This window comes from Dasypus novemcinctus, chromosome 17, assembly GCF_030445035.2.
Source record: "Dasypus novemcinctus isolate mDasNov1 chromosome 17, mDasNov1.1.hap2, whole genome shotgun sequence".
Classification (NCBI taxonomy): domain Eukaryota; kingdom Metazoa; phylum Chordata; class Mammalia; order Cingulata; family Dasypodidae; genus Dasypus; species Dasypus novemcinctus.
In genome coordinates this window covers 3966980-3982762 of record NC_080689.1, presented here as the reverse complement: position 1 = coordinate 3982762, position 15783 = coordinate 3966980, and the positions used below count along the sequence as shown (strand labels likewise).

At 40.5% G+C, this 15783-nt stretch overlaps 1 protein-coding gene across 4 annotated transcripts in view; it reads left to right on the top strand.

Moving 5' to 3' along the window:
• Window positions 1-15783, top strand: part of TMEM131 (transmembrane protein 131) — a 245049-nt gene that overhangs the window by 114525 nt on the left and 114741 nt on the right. For all 4 annotated transcript variants that reach the window (XM_071208711.1, XM_058278126.2, XM_071208710.1 and 1 more), the window contains exon 4: window positions 5197-5265. In XM_071208711.1, the coding sequence (XP_071064812.1) occupies window positions 5197-5265 (69 nt within the window). The remainder of the gene's footprint in view (window positions 1-5196; window positions 5266-15783) is intronic.

The window sequence follows — 15783 nt, the reverse complement described above, 5'->3', positions numbered from 1 at the left end:
GAAGTTAAAACTTCAAACCAAACCAAACCAGAAAATCCTCTCCCAGTCTTTGTGTATTGGTTCTGTGATGGGGCCTCCTTAGCTGCTTAGCCAAGCCATAGAAAACTCCTTTGGCCTTCACTTCCTGCTGGTACCGAGGGCAGCCATGGGTGAAAGGTCAGGGTCTTTTCAGATCTCTTCTGTGTTTGCTTTCCATCCTGGGCATGTGAGTGGCTTCCTTATTCCCCAGAATACATGGATGCTTTTGCTTGCCCTGGTTTTGTAAAGAAATTCTCTCCTCATTTTCCCTTCCAGGCCTTAGGCAACCTGTTGTGTGTCTCAGTGACAGTCTTTTTCCCCGGATGGCTGCATGCTTTTTCATTTTTCCTTATAATGTTTTTGAGCAATGCCTGCTGCTTTTCTGCCTTAGAAGAGTTTGTATTAGGCAAAAGAGATGCAAATGCCACAGTCCTTCAGGTAAGCCCCAGAGAGATTAAAACAGACAAACTCAATAATGTGTAAGTAGGGTCTGCTCTGCTCTCACAGGAACCAGAGACCAGTATCCCACACCAGGAACATGGAATGCCATCTTCAAGACTGCCACTGCGCTGGGGAGGGAATGGGGCAAAGCAGGCAAAAACACCACTGAGCTTTCCTACTATTTTTAAGTTGTCTTTTTCTTGGTTCAACCTTTGCTTGGTTGCTATAAACTTTTGACTTTTCCAGGTCAAGCAAATAACTTCTAATAGTTTCTGCTTGTTCTTCAAAAGTGTTTCTGTGGAGAGACAGATGTTTGGAGCTGTCTAGCCCACCATTTTGCCGACATTACTTATCTATTCCCTCCATTTTTATATATTAGGGATATTAGTCCTTTCTGTGATCTGTGTGGCAAACATTTTCTCCCTCTTGGTCAGTAGTTCCCCCCACCTTCCCGAAATAGCTCTCTCCTTGTCTGCTTGCTTGTTGTTTTTGCTCATTGTTTGCACTTGTTGTCTGTTTTATTTTTTTCTCTTTAGGAGACATTAGAACTGAACCTAGGACCTCCCATGTGGGAGGTGGGTGCCCAACCTCTTGAGCCACATCTGCTCCCAGTCAGCAGTCTTTTTTTTGTTTATTTTTCATTTGTCTTAGCTTTCTCAGTTGTCTTTGATTTTTAAAAAATATACTTTAAGTATAAAGGCACAGTTATGTTAAAAATAAAAAGAAGGGGGAAAAACATGTAAACACTAATCTTAAAAGAGGTAGGATATGTATAATTACTATCTGACAAATTAGGCTTTAGGATGGAGAATATTACCAGAGATAAAGAGGGACACTTCATAGTTATGAAAGAGACTGTTCATTCATCATGAAGGTATACCAATACTGAATCAGTATAATCATCATTCTCTGTTGACCTTGAGGCCCTAACACTTTTGTAAGGTGACTCTCCATCTAGATAGGTCTAATTTGTTTCCTCACAAATTAGAGCCTGGTTTTGGCAGAACCATCACTTTCTGTCTTCTGGGAGCTATTTTATCAAGTCTTAGAATTCCATCTAGGTTTACCTGTAGTGTTTTTGAGTGTGTCTCTTTGTATAGACTCTTTAGTGGTTGCTCTACATATTACATTACACATTGTTACCATGGTCTTTCGGTGGTGGCGTTTTGCCAGTTTGAGAAAAAAGTGTAGAAACCTTACTTCCCGTTGAGTTCCATCATCTTTCCCTTTTAATAATATAATTGCCCTAAAAATTTCCTGTACATATATCGAAAACACATCAAACAGTGTTAGAATTTTCCCTTCAGCCATCAAAGATAATCTAGAAAACTTAAGAGGAGAAGGAAGGTCAATTGTATTTACCCATATAGTTTTACTCTTTCTGTTGTTTTGTCTGCCTTACTTATGATTCAGGATTCCCTCTTTTATCATTTCTACTGTTTGAAGAACTTCCTTTAGCCATTCTTTAGGATAGGTCATTTGGTGACAAATATTCTTGCTTTTCCTTCTTCTGAGGAAGACTTAATTACCCATCCATTCTTAAACGATATTTTGTATTTTCACTGTAGTTCTTTCATAGCTTCATGTTCTTGTGTCATCAAAGTAGAAAGAGTGTCCTATTTTTCTGTTTAATTTGGTTTCCTTTTTTCATTTTGAGATTTTTCTTCCAAATTTTTAGCAATTTTTAGGTGTTCATTTTGGTTTAAATATGAAGCCTTAAAATTTTTAATTCATTAGGAGGAAGCTTATTTTAAATGAAAAAAGAAAAGTAAAATTTATTATGTCTCAGATTCCATCACTTTGGAAATTGACAAAAGTACCATTTTTCATATTGCTTTTCCCCAAATTTATTTTTCATTACATATTCACAAACACTTTTTCTTTATAAAACATTAGTGTTTTGTGCTTTCTAAATAAACATGTGACAGTATCTTGTAGTCAGCTACAGATCTGTAGCAACTGTGTTAATGCCTTTTTTGTTTTATTGAAATAGGATTATGCCTTTGGCAATTTGTATTCTACCCCATTAAATATTAAACCATTCCTTGGATATAAATCTGCTGATACTTCGAAAATAACTATTTATATATGTGGGAATCATCTTTTATGTATTTTTCCCTCTATCATATTCTGTGAGTGTTCTGAAAATATTGCAGTGTAACAATTGGGCCCCCCCTCGCTTTTCTGGAGCATTTTTAGGTGGTCTTAGCCACCACAAGGCATAAAAGAGGGTAAACAAGGTCTAAAAATTTGAAAAGAAGACCTAGAATTGTTACATGCTAATGATTTGTTCATAGATAATAATGCAAGATAATGTGTATTTTGGGAGCATATAGAGTGACCCTGGAAAATCTAAGAGAATCTATAGATAAGGAATTAGAATTAAACTCACCAAGATGTCTAGATAAATGATTGAAACATAAAAAATCAATAACTTTTTTTTTTTTAGGAGGTACCGGGGATTGGACTTAGGACCTAGTACTTGGGAAGCAGGTGCTTTACTTGAGCTACATCTGCTTCCCAAAAATCAGAAACTTTTTAATGTAAAGCAGTAACTATGTATATTCAGCTGCCTACTTGACATCTCCATCTAGACTCCATCTGCAACTTAAAATGTCCAAAACAATACTTCTGAATGTCTTAGCCTTGCCCACTTCAAACCGCCTCTGGCAACGTCCCATGTCGTGACTATGTATCTAGTGTCTCAGGCCAAAATCTTGAAATTCAGCTATCCCTGATTCCTCCCTTTCTTTCACGCTCTGAAATCAGTCCATCAGCACACCCTGTTGTCCCTGCTTCCAGATGTTTTCAGAAAACAACCACCCATCCTTGCCAAAACTGCCATCACCTCTTACCTGGACCTCTGCAATACCTCCCTGCTTCCACTCTTGGGCTCCTATGGTCTGTTTTCCCCAGGGAAGCCAGAATTAGCCTTTTAGAATGTGTCATCATGTTGCTTCCTTGCTCAAAACACTCTGGAGACTTTTTGTTATACTCTCTGCAGGGAGATCTGGCCCTTGCATCTCTCCACCTCAGCTTCCCCTGGCTGCCTCAGCCTCCTCGCTCTTCAAGAGGCCAAGTACGCGCCTCCTTTCTTCCTAGCCTCGCTCCCTGGCTCCCCCGATTTCGCTGAGGCCTCTGCTCTGGTGTCCCGCCTCGCCTCAGGGAGACCTTCTCTCCAGCCCGGCCAACTGTGTCCCCCGTGGTGTGCTCCCCCTGAGCCCCAGCCCCTGGCTCACGGTGCACACTCCAGACCCTTGTATTGAGTGCTTTTTACCCTGCCTGGCTGCTTCAGACACTTCCATTTCCAGCTGTGGAGTGGAGTGTCAGTTCTGTGAGGGGGGAAAACTAAATCTTAATCCCTTCATCTTCAGCATCTAACATCGTCCATGTTTCTATGTATGAATCAAAGACTAAGCATTTATTTTATGCACTTTATTTTTCCTTGAGTAAAATTTTTATATAAATTTGGGTTTCACACTGTTGCAACTGATGAGCTGAACAGTATCTGCTGTTGAAAGAAAGCCAAAAGAACCTGTTTTATGTTATGTCTAAGAATGGGGGGAACATGGGAGACTAGAATCTGTATGTGTCACTAATTGTGGCAAGTGTGTTGTGAGGATTTTTTCCTTCATTGATCCAGGGTCTATAGCTTTGTACTTTACTGAAGTATAATCTGATGTTTGGTGTTTTCCTTTGCTGTGTGTGTTTGTCATCTTGTCTGTTCAACATGTAGAGGGAATATCAAACAACAGAGAATGTTCTTAACTGGTAGGGCTGATTGTCCATTTGGGCTTCATTACTTTCAGCTTAATTATTGTACTACTTTATTTAATCTTTATAGAATTGCATTAAAGCTGAATTTCCTGTATGTTCTAAATGTCCTTTCCTATTTCTAATGTATTTCCTCTGTCTTCTGAATGAACTCACTATATCATTGGAAGTTTGTGTTCTTGTGAATTAGGATGGAGATGGAAATAAAGTTGTCTCACAAAATGGGTTTTGCTCTAACATCGTTTCTTAAAACAAAAAGATTGATATCTACAGTTTTGAAACTTTAGTTGGCTGGCTGAATTTCCCAGATAACTTTAGGTAGGTAGACATCCTCCTCCCCGCCACCCGCCCCTTGCAGGGCATCAGTGTCTGGTCTTGGAGTTTTCTGGGAGGTTTACTATTCAGAAGTCTTAGTGAAAAGTTCTAATAACAAGGGAGATGGTTAAACATTATACGCAAATATCTAGGCCAAGATGTCATTGATTAGTAGTGTGTTTCCAAATTCTCAGATTAAATAGATATCTAAGTTCCTGGAAGTATATCAGAATTCATTATTATGTAGTTCTTTCCCACTCCAGCTATAGTGTGATCATGAAGTTTGTCTCTATATGTTGTCTGCGAGTACGTGTAGTTGGATTAGCTATTTATCCATCAGATAGCAAAAAACCCAGATGGACATATTAAAAGTATACTCCTGTCAATTATATCAACCAAGTGCATTTCAGCATTCAGTCTACCTGAGAATTGCCTGTTTTTATATACCCTTGACTAGGAAAAATTCACTTCTCCTTTTCATTTTTTGGTTTCCATTAATCAGAAAAGTAATGAACTTCCCTAGTAGAACTTAAACCCCATTTCTTATAATGATACTTAATCATGACAAAAGTCAAGTATCTCACTATAGTTTGAGGAAATTCGTATTTTGAATAATTGCGTCTTATGCTGTTTTCTTTTTACTTACAGTATATCTCTGTATCGGGGCAATTGCAGGCCTCTACGATTTGAGCCACCAATGCTGGATTTCCATGAACAGTAAGTTTAAAATTTGGAGGCTAAAATTCCCCATAAAGCTGTGTGATGTGTTTTATATGCCTTTGTGTACCAGTTTTCATCTACATGAGAAAGTTACATGTTTAATTCAGTAGGAAACAGTTATACTCACAGCAGTTTGAAAATGGGAAGCTAGCATCTACTATGAGTCTAACATACAACATCAGTTTTTAACATTTGAAAAATACCCACACAGTGCAGTCTCTGGTTTGGAGAATCTTATCCTCAGAAGCTGCATCGAACTTAGGTTTCGTCTCTGATTGGCATTTTTCCATTGATTCTTATTTGAAGGATTTCTTGTGGATGTAGAATGTTATACTGTTTCCTTGTTTGATACCTGTGCTTTTTAAAGCATAAGCTTTTGTGCCCCACCAAGAAAACAGTATCACCACAACCCAGAAGGACAGACAGAAGCAGTCCTACAGAAAACACATGGTCCAAGCACAGAACTGCTCCTTTAAACCACACTTCTCACCTACCTTCTGCTCATGGTCACAGGTTTCTCACTTCTCAGGTACACTCAGGGAGAAACAAGTCTTCACCAGTATTTGATGCCGTCCGGATTTAGCAGGTGGATGAGGGCATCTTAAATGCTAGAACTAAGAGAAGCAGTCTGTTCTGGGAAGCTAGCTGAACAGTTTAAACAGGAGGGCCAGGCTGAAGGCTACTCGGGTAGCACACTGTTTAGAATCCCTGTGTGCCGCTTTTTTAAATATATGTGTGTGGTGCTGGTGTGTTTAACTCTGATGCAATAAGTCTACATATATCCCCTTTTACCATCTTAATATAGCACAAATGTATTTTTTATGCCATAAACTTTTCCTAAGTGAAATTTTATTGCTGTATATCATCCCTGTGTTTTTACTTAATTATGCCCCTATTCTTGTACACACAGATTGTTTCTTTTTTCTTTCCTTTTTTAATGCTAATGCTGTAAGGAGTGTTTTATGCATAAAGGTTGAGATTGGCTTGTTTTCTAATTTGCTTGATAGATAGATAGATTGTTTCCTGAGGCTAGTTTTCCAGGAGTAAATTTAACCTAGTCAAAGGATCTGAACATTTTTTAAGGTGTTGATATATATCGTCAATTTGCTTATTCCCTTCATAGAAGGGTTATACTTTTTTCACTGCAGTCTCATCACATTTTAGTCGTATCAATATTTTTATTTATTTATTTTTTAAAGATTTATTTATTTAATTCCCCCCTCTCCCCCGGTTGTCTGTTCTCTGTGTCTTTTTGCTGCGTCTTGTTTCTTTGTCTGCTGCTGTTGTGGTCAGCAGCACGGGAAGTATGGGTGGCGCCATTCCTGGGCAGGCTGAACTTTCTGTCGCCCTGGGGCAGCTCTCCTTATGGGCCGCACTCCTTGCACGTGGGGCTTCCCTATGCGGGGGACACCCCTATGTGGCAGGGCACTCCTTGGGCGCATCAGCACTGCGCATGAGCCAGCTCCACACGGGTCAAGGAGGCCCGGGGTTTGAACCGCGGACCTCCCATGTGGTAGATGGACGCCCTAACCACTGGGCCAAGTCCGTTTCCCTTTTTATATCTGTTCTGAATCAAGAGATGAAAACTGAACTTTTCTTTAATGCTGTCGAAGTTGTAATTAGCCTTTTTTTTAACTATAATAATATATTAAATTTGTAAACTTTTTTTACTGTTTCAAACCTAGAATAATAAAAATATCCATTGTGCAATGAATCTCATGATGATGGAGGAGGTTGTTGTTATGGGGGAGGAGTGGGGCGAGGGGGGTGGGGGGTATATGGGGACCTCATATTTTTTGAATGTAACATTAAAAAAATAAAGGAAAAAAATATCCATTATACTTCTACAAAACCATGCAGGGTAAAGAGCACAAGAATTAATACCCATCTGATAGCAGCTCTGTCTAACATTGGAGATTATGTTCCTACCAAGATCATGGACTTTGGGGATAGGAGTGGAGAAAGAAGTTTGGGTGGTCTTTTGTGCACTTCTAGATGAAATCATTATTTGGGAATAATCATTACATAAGTAAAACTGACTTTCTGTGGTATTAGGTTTTATAGACCATTATGTTCACATAGGAAATAAATATTCTGTATGAAAAAGGTTTAGGTAGAAACCTTTAGGTGCAAGGAATAGAAAGTAGTGGTCTTAATCCAATCACTTTAATAACACATTACCCACATTGTCTTTCACATGCAAACTCTTGAATGAAACTTGTCATGTGTTTTGATCTTTAGTCAGGCTTCATTATTCATTACTTTAAACATAATAATGACTTTCTCTAGTAAAGTTCTCTTTGAGTGTGTTCTCCCATTCTAGAGTGGATCAGAATAGAGTCTGATGAACTCCACTCTAACACTGTGGCACTGAGCTGTGTTCATGGCAGTTCATCCAGACGCGTGGTGGGGGGAGAGGCTTTCATGGCACATTCCCAAAACTTTCCGTCTATAACAGTGCACCAGCTTTGAAGAGCTTAGGGATTACGATTTAGGGAGAGTTCTTTCAAATGCTCTTCCTGACTGTTCACTTCATTATTGGTTTTGTGGGGGAGTTTTGCATTTTTCATGAATCCCTTGAGATAAAGATATTTTCAGGTACAAAAAAACAGGTTTGGGAATGCCTGCTCCCTGTTATCTTTCCTGCCACTCTTTGAATAATGCCCCATCCCCCAAAGGGAGAAACGGGGATAAGGTCAAGCAAGAGTCTGATCCTTTTTTCAGATAACAGCTCTCGGGGAATGGATGAAAGCTGTGGACCCTCCCCTCCTTCCCTTCCCCAAACCCAGCCCACTTGCATATGCAGACAGTCGTTAGCACAAGGAGTCAGGGCCTTTATCTGCAACCTTAACTGCTGGTGAGGACATCATAGGCCCTAGGTTATTTTTTTTTTTTTAAAGATTTATTTATTTATTTCTCTCCCCTCGCCCCCTGCCCCCGTTGCCTGTTCTCTGTGTCTCTTTGCTGCGGTCTTCTTATTTGTCCACTTCTGTTGTTGTCAGCGGCACGGAATCTGTGTTTCTTTTTGTTGCGTCATCTTGTTGTGTCAGCTCTCCATGTGGGCTGCGCCATTCCTGGGCAGGCTGCACTTTCTTTCATGCTGGGCGGCTCTCCTTACGGGGCGCACTCCTTGCGCGTAGGGCTTCCCTACACGGGGGACACCCCTGCGTGGCAGGGCACTCCTTGCACACTTCAGCACTGCACATGGGCCAGCTGCACACGGGTCAAGGAGGCCCGGGGTTTGAACTGCGGACCTCCCATGTGGTAGACAGACGCCCTAACCACTGGGCCAAGTCTGCTTCCCAGCCCTAGGTTATTAAACCACTACACAGAACTTACTGGGCTCTTACTTTTTAGGCTGGCAGTTCATATTCATTGTAGTAAATTTAGAAAATATGCATCAGGAGAAGGAAGATAATAAAAGATCACCTTTGATCCCACCACTAGAAACTTTAAATTTTAGCTTTTATCCTTCAAATCTATTTTTATGCATCTGTATTTGAGTTACAAAAAAATAATTTTTGAACATACTATTTTATAAACTACTTTTTAAACTTAATATACTTTGCATACTTTTTATTCACTACATTATTTTATGTTGTATTATTAAATATGGTATTGAAGAACATCACAATTGTGTGGGTATATTTATTACTAAACTCATTTCTTGTTTTAAATTGTTTAAACTTTTTGTTCTTATCGTCAGTGCTGAACACTAATGATTTAAACACAGTTGTGATTATTTTCTCAGGTTAGAGTCCTGAAAATAAAATTGTGAGGTTAATGCATACACAAAATATTGTGTGAAATGAACATTTAGGCTGCAGAATAGTTTTGGCATCATGAAAAAGGAACCAGAAACAACTGATAGGAATGAATTAATAAGTCTATTCTAGAGAGAGAATAATTGGGGTTTTTAAGTGGGTGCTGACCTTAGAGAATTGGAATCTTGTTAAACTGAGAGACTGTAGAAGATTGGTCAAAGCTGAGTGAATAGACAGATGAACTCCAATACAAACAAGCGCCATGTAAGACGATCAAGAAAATTATTTAAACGTAGTATGAGCTCTCAGTTACAGCACTGAAAATGAATATTGTACTTACACTGGACTGTTCCCTAAAGCAACCAATTAACATGCTGTTCCAGAATAGTGGAAACAAACAGAAAGGGAAAACTGTTGTACAATTATTTAAAACTTTTTTGTGTGTTCAGTCTGGGAACACTGAATGAGGTTTGTTTTAGCTCACAAAGGTAGAAGTAATTGCCTAGAAATAGGGGATTAGGGGCAGTGGTGAGGACAATGTATGTTTTAGAGTTCTCCCAGAGGAGCGAAACCAGGAGGAGATTGTGTGTTTGTGTATTGTGTGCATGTGTATACATGTGTGTACATTTATTACAAGAAATTGACTTATACAGTTGTGGGGACTGTCAAGCAAGGTGGATGGATGGGGCCAGCTGGAGCCCTGAGGACATGAGCTGAAGCTTGGCGGCAGGCAGGTGGATGGGCAGGCCGGTGAGTAGGTGGGTGGGCAGGCAGGTGGACAGGTAGGCAGGTCGACGGGAAGGTGGGCAGGCTGGCAGGCAGGCAGGTGGATGGGCAGGCGGGTGGGCACGTGAGATCGGGAAAGGGAGAGCAGTTGTAACTCCAGGTACTCTGCTTGCAGTCTCTGCTCTCAGGACCCTGGGCCTAACCCTTCTATTTCTTTTTTTTTTTAATCAATTTTATTGATACATATTAGTAAAGCATAGAATTCATCCAAAGTGTACAGTCAAGGGTATTTGGTATAATCATGTTGTACATTTATCACTTCAATAATTATTAGAACATTTTCGTTATTTCTAATAATAATGATAAGCAAAAAACAGACAAAAATCCAAGAAAACTCTTCACCGTTCAGTCTCTCTATGCTTCTCCTCCTGTTCATAGCTGCTCTGAGCCCTCTCTGAAAGGGTTTCCAAACTGTTGAAGACAGACCCACCTAGAAAAATCTCCCTTTAGATTAACAGAAGCACAGCTGATTAGGAACTACAATCACATCTGCGGAATCCCTTCCAGCAGCACCTGGAAGTGTTTAATTGACTAGCTGGAGAAGGTGTGTGTCTGTTACAAAAGAGCTGCTGCCTCCCTTCGGTCTTCCCAGTCTCAGGAGAGAATATCCTACCCGACCTCCAGGATCATACTGGAAAGGGGCTTTGGGGACTGAAATTCAGTGCAGCCATTGTGTGGCCATCACAGAGCTGCTACATGGGTGTAAACAAAGAGGTCCCTCAGTGAGGACTTTTGACTTCAGAAAATGGAGGGATGTGATTGAAAGAATTCGCTTAGAAATTTTAGAGGTAAGATTCCTTTTATGGAACTTAGAAGTAGTTTTAGGACAAAGAGGATGATGATGTTCTCGCTGCTGTCAGGTGCAGAGTACGTGGGCTTTCTCACTGGCTTGCGCAGATGTGGAGGCCTGCGGCGAGTCACGAGGCTTGAAGGCTGCCGGCAGTCAGTCGTCAAAAATGGAATAAGATTGTTTATCACAGTTGGCATCTTCTACTAACTTCTATCAAGGCACTTGCCATTGGCCTAATTATTTATGTTGACGTCTGTCTCCTCTACTAGACCAGGCCATCAAGATAAAAACATATTATCTATCTTTGTTTTTCTGGCATATTTTCACACTTAACACTTCTATACAGTGCATTATCTTTAGGCCTAACAGGATTGCCTATTTCTTGGATATGATTAACTTAGTTTTACATTTTCAAGTGCTTTTGCTAAAACTGCAGTAAACATTTGATGTTTTTACTTCTTGATCCAACAATGTACTGATTTAACATTTGGTCTGAAAATGGGTCTTTGATTTGATATGCATAGTAATAATTTTAGGATTTGAGAAGACATATCCTTACTAACACTTTATAACATTTTTTTCCAGAAATTGTCAGTAGCAGTGCCGGCACTCACTCCCTGACCTGTGCATTGAAGTTTTGCCTTTGAAGTTTTGTTTTCTCTGGCTCTTTCAGTGCTTGCAGTAATCTTTGCTAAACCAGAAGTCACTCTTAATTTTAAAATGCCCTGTGCCAGCATCTGGAAGAACTTGAAGTCGGGTGGAATTTACTACCCCAGGTTGCATCGCACTGCTATTCAAGGCCGCAAGAGTGGTTTGGGGCCTTTTAGCAAGAAGCCAGCTCTTTCCCAGGAATCTCCCCAGCCCCACGCAGACCCCCATGTCCTGAATCCACTTACCACCTTCTCACCACCACTGCCTGGAGAACTTAGTTCACCTCAAGCGATTCAAATGACTTTTCTTCAAAAATAAACCTTACTTTATCTTCATTCTTTTTTGTTTAAATTTGTTCTCCAGTCCCTTCCTTTCCCTTTCCCCCTTGCATTGCTCTGTAATAGCAAAAGATTATCTTTGGGCACCTCTGCACTCCTCAGTTGTTTAAGTCAAGGCTGCTAAATGTTTTCTGCCTGTATAGCAACTCCTTTTTTTGAGGGCTTATTGCAGATGGTCAAGGTGCTTTTTGGGTAGAAACTTGGCTTTCTGAATTCTTACGTTTACATAATTAGGTGCAGAAAATCTTGGTTTCAAATATAACATTTAAAATGGGGACTTAATGGCTTCTAAAATACTGATACTGGATAGACTCTCACTAAAAATGGAAGTCTTTATTATCAAGTCAAGTTCAGTTCCTGAAAGGCATTACATCCTTCTTAGTATTCCAGGAAAATCAAGTGAATTCTCTTTTCTATAGGGATGTTTTGTGCTTTCCAGCTTTTTGTTTTCTAATTGTTTTCTGTCTTTCCACCAACACCCCAGCTCAGCCCTCAATCTAAAATTTGAGGGAATGGTATGATTTTGTGGTAATTTAGTGGTGCAAGTACTGCATATTGATTGACCCAACTTCCTGCCAGAAGCCATTTGTTACAAAGTGCTCAGTCACTGTCACTCGAAGGTTTGTCTGAGGGCACTTGCTCGGCCATCCCCTCAGCTGTTTCCTGGCATGGCTTTGTCCTCCTTCTGAGGGCCTCTCCAGTAGCAACACCCTAGGAAACTTGCCATGAACCACAGAAATATAGCTTACTCTGTCAGCTTCTGTCATGGCTGTTTTATCCCAATTCTTTGGAGTGTCAGAGTCTCCTAGAATGTGGACAGTTACGTTGGTAGTTCTGCTGCAGCAGAACAGAGAACAGTATACTTGCTTAGCTTGGTTTAGCTATAAATAATTCACACTGCCCACTTTGGCCCTTTTTCTTCCTTTGGAACAGCTGGTATGGAAACAAACAGGATCAGAACTGGCAGGTGTTTGGAAATCGTTATTTTATTTTAAATCATACCTGGTCAGCCAGTCAGTTATGCTGCTTGTGATAGGCAGAATTTGAAGATAGCCCCCCAAATTCCTTACCTCTAGTGTACATACACACATCTTCTCCCAATCAAACACTAATGTGGGAGTTGCTGTAAGGAACTTTGCAAATATAACTAATGTCCCAGACCAGCTGACCTTTATGACAGGGAGATTTTGTGGGTGGACCTGACCTATTCATAGGCACCTTTAAATCTGGGTCTAGTGATCAGATACAGAGAAGCCAGAGGTTTAAAGCCGAGAAGTATTCAACATGAGAGAGTTCTTTATTGCTGGTTTTGGGGATGGCAGGGCCCGCATGGCAAGAGACTGAGAGCAGTCTCTGTGAGGTGAGAGCCAACAAGAAAACAAGACCCCAGTCCTACAGCCACAAAGAACCAAATCCTGCCAACAACTTGAACAAGCTTGGAAAGAAACTTTGAGCTTCAGATTGCAGCCTCCTGACCCCTTGATTTTGACCTTGTGAGATCCTGAGCAGAGAGCTCAGCTGTGCTATGTCTGGACTTCTGACATAATGGAACTGTAAGATAATAAATGGGGTGTCACTTGAAGAGCTAAGTTTGTACTAAATTGTCACACAGTATGAAAACTAGTGCCCAGCTTATTTACAAGTAAGCATGTATTAATTCTTGACCGTAGCTTTCCTTGGTTTCACCCAGTAGAGGGACTTCTATCTTTGATCTCCCATTTTATTATGGATCCTGCTCACATCCTCTGGGGAAGGGAGAAGGGTGAGGGGCAAGGGTAGTCGTTTGTATGAAGTTCATAAGCAAGTCTGACCAAGGTGTGGCTGCTTCTACTTCCTGCGTGGCCTTACTGCACTGCTGGCTCTCTTATAGCCTGTGAGACTAGGATAGGCTGCTGAGGCCCGTCTTGTTACTCCAGGTTTCTTTGAACAACATAAGTAGATGGCCCTCCCCCTCTGAGTAAGGGTGCAGTTCTGTGGGTTATGGTCCTGGACCTTCTCTTCGGTCCCTAGAAGAAATGGGAAGGCCAGCCTCAGTAGCATCACAAATCAAGCATTCCAGTCCACTCCCTGTTTCCAGGCTGCGAGGACCTCCACAACTGTCCTCACACCGGAGTCCTCTCCTGTAGCAGGCTGTCTTCAGCCCTTCCTTCCTGAAGGATCCCTCCTATTACCTGTCCATCTTACGTGCCTTCCTCTTTACTTTAACTGAACTCTAGTGCACTGAAGTCATGGAAAGAATAATGTTTAAGAATGAATTCAGAGGGAGGAGAATGCCTGGTTGCCAGTTAGCCCGCAGTGTATTTGACTTATAAAAGAGCATATTTTTTTAATCAGCCATAAAATCTATGAACTTTCGCTATATAAGGAGGGACGTGTTTATTTCTACCTTCTGTTGTTCTGCTTACATATCTACATAAACTTGGAAGAGGAATTTTTTATACATCTCCTCTCTGTAACACCATGGCCATTGTTGGAGACCCCAGCTGGATCTGGATCTACTTCCCTAATTGTTTCCTGGCCCTAGGACCCCACCTGGGACCTCTGAGCCTATTTGCTAATGGGTCTGGCTCCTGAGAGAGTCTCCACCAGAGGCAGGAGGGAATTCAGCAGCTTCTGAGAGCTCTTGGCTTCCTGTCCCCTACCCTGAGCCCAGGTGGTTCTTACACGCCTCCCTCTGGATGTTCCTCTGTCCCTTAGGACCCAAGGCCTGGCTGTACCTTTTTTAGTTGCTGTCCCAATGGCTCAGTTGACTAGGGCCGACTCTCCCTGTGGGCCCACCTTTCCAGTGACTGCTAACGTAGGACGATCATCTGCTTTCAGCTTAAAAACTTTGAGAAGTTCATCTTCTCCACTTGTTTCCTGCATCGGCTGAGAGGTGGTAGCATCTTCAGTGATGAGTTTCCAGAAGGCAAGTGTGACTTGGCTCAGGCTTCAGAGGCACTGGAGTACATCTAACCTCAAAATGATGTAACTTCATTTTGGAGTATGTAAGCACTATAAAGAAATTCTCAAATGTTATGTAAAATAAAGTCATGCAAACTGTTATCAGTTTTCAGAACAAACTGTTCTTTGTTTTCAGAGGACGTGGAGAGTTCTTAGTTATATAATTTGTAGACCTTCTATATATGAACTTGACTTTTTAGGGTAATATGGAAAGAAGATATTGTTATTCCATTTGAAAAAAGAGAAAATATTATAAGTAATCTAAGCACCAAATGTAGATGAACCTGAAGAAGAAATGAAAATGTGGTGGTGAATTAGATTTTTATATTAACTTAGATGATACAGAATAAGAAAATCAAGTAGAATAATGTGACTGTATAAAAAGTCATGTAGTACATGAAATTCTGACCAACTTTTGACTTTGAGGGTTTTTATTTTATTTTTTCATTTTTCATTTTTAAAGAAGCTTTAGATTACATACAGGTTACATAAAAAATATAGGGGATTCCCATATGCCCCACCTCTTCCCCCTCCCATACTTTACCATATTAACAACATCCTTCATTAGTATGGTACATTTGTTACAATTGATTAACATGTATTGAAGCATTGCTGTTAACTGTGGACTATAGTTTACATTATACCTTAGACTCTATCTCATAGTTTTGTAGGTTATGACAAAACATATAATGGCCTGTTTCTATCATCATTGCAGTGTCATGCAGGAAAACTCCAGTGTCCCAAAAATGCCCCTATATTACACCTCTTCTTCCCTCTCCCTCCCTTCAGAATCTCTGGTGGCCACTGCCTTTATATCAATGATAAAAGTTCTTCCATTGCTATTTAGTAATAATAAGTCTATAATAGAATAAGAGTAAGTCTACTTTAGTCTATTGTTCATTCCCCAATCTTGAGGATTTTGGGATGGTGATGCCTACTCTGTTTCTAATTGAGAAGGGGCTTAGGTTGCATGGGACAGATGGATGGAACTATCTTGCTTATAGTTACAGCCACTCTCTGTTCCTTGGGATGGGCATTATCCATCATCATCTTGTTAGTTGTCCTGGGTAAGTCCAATGAACTGGAGAGTAGATGTTGCAGCTCTGCTGAGATTCAGGACTCAACTGGTACATGAACAGACTAATGATTTAAGTCTCTAGGACATATATTTTAAAAGTGCAGTGCTAATTATAAGTTTAAATAAAAAGGGCAGAAGAGTCATGTGCAGAGAAACTATAAACGA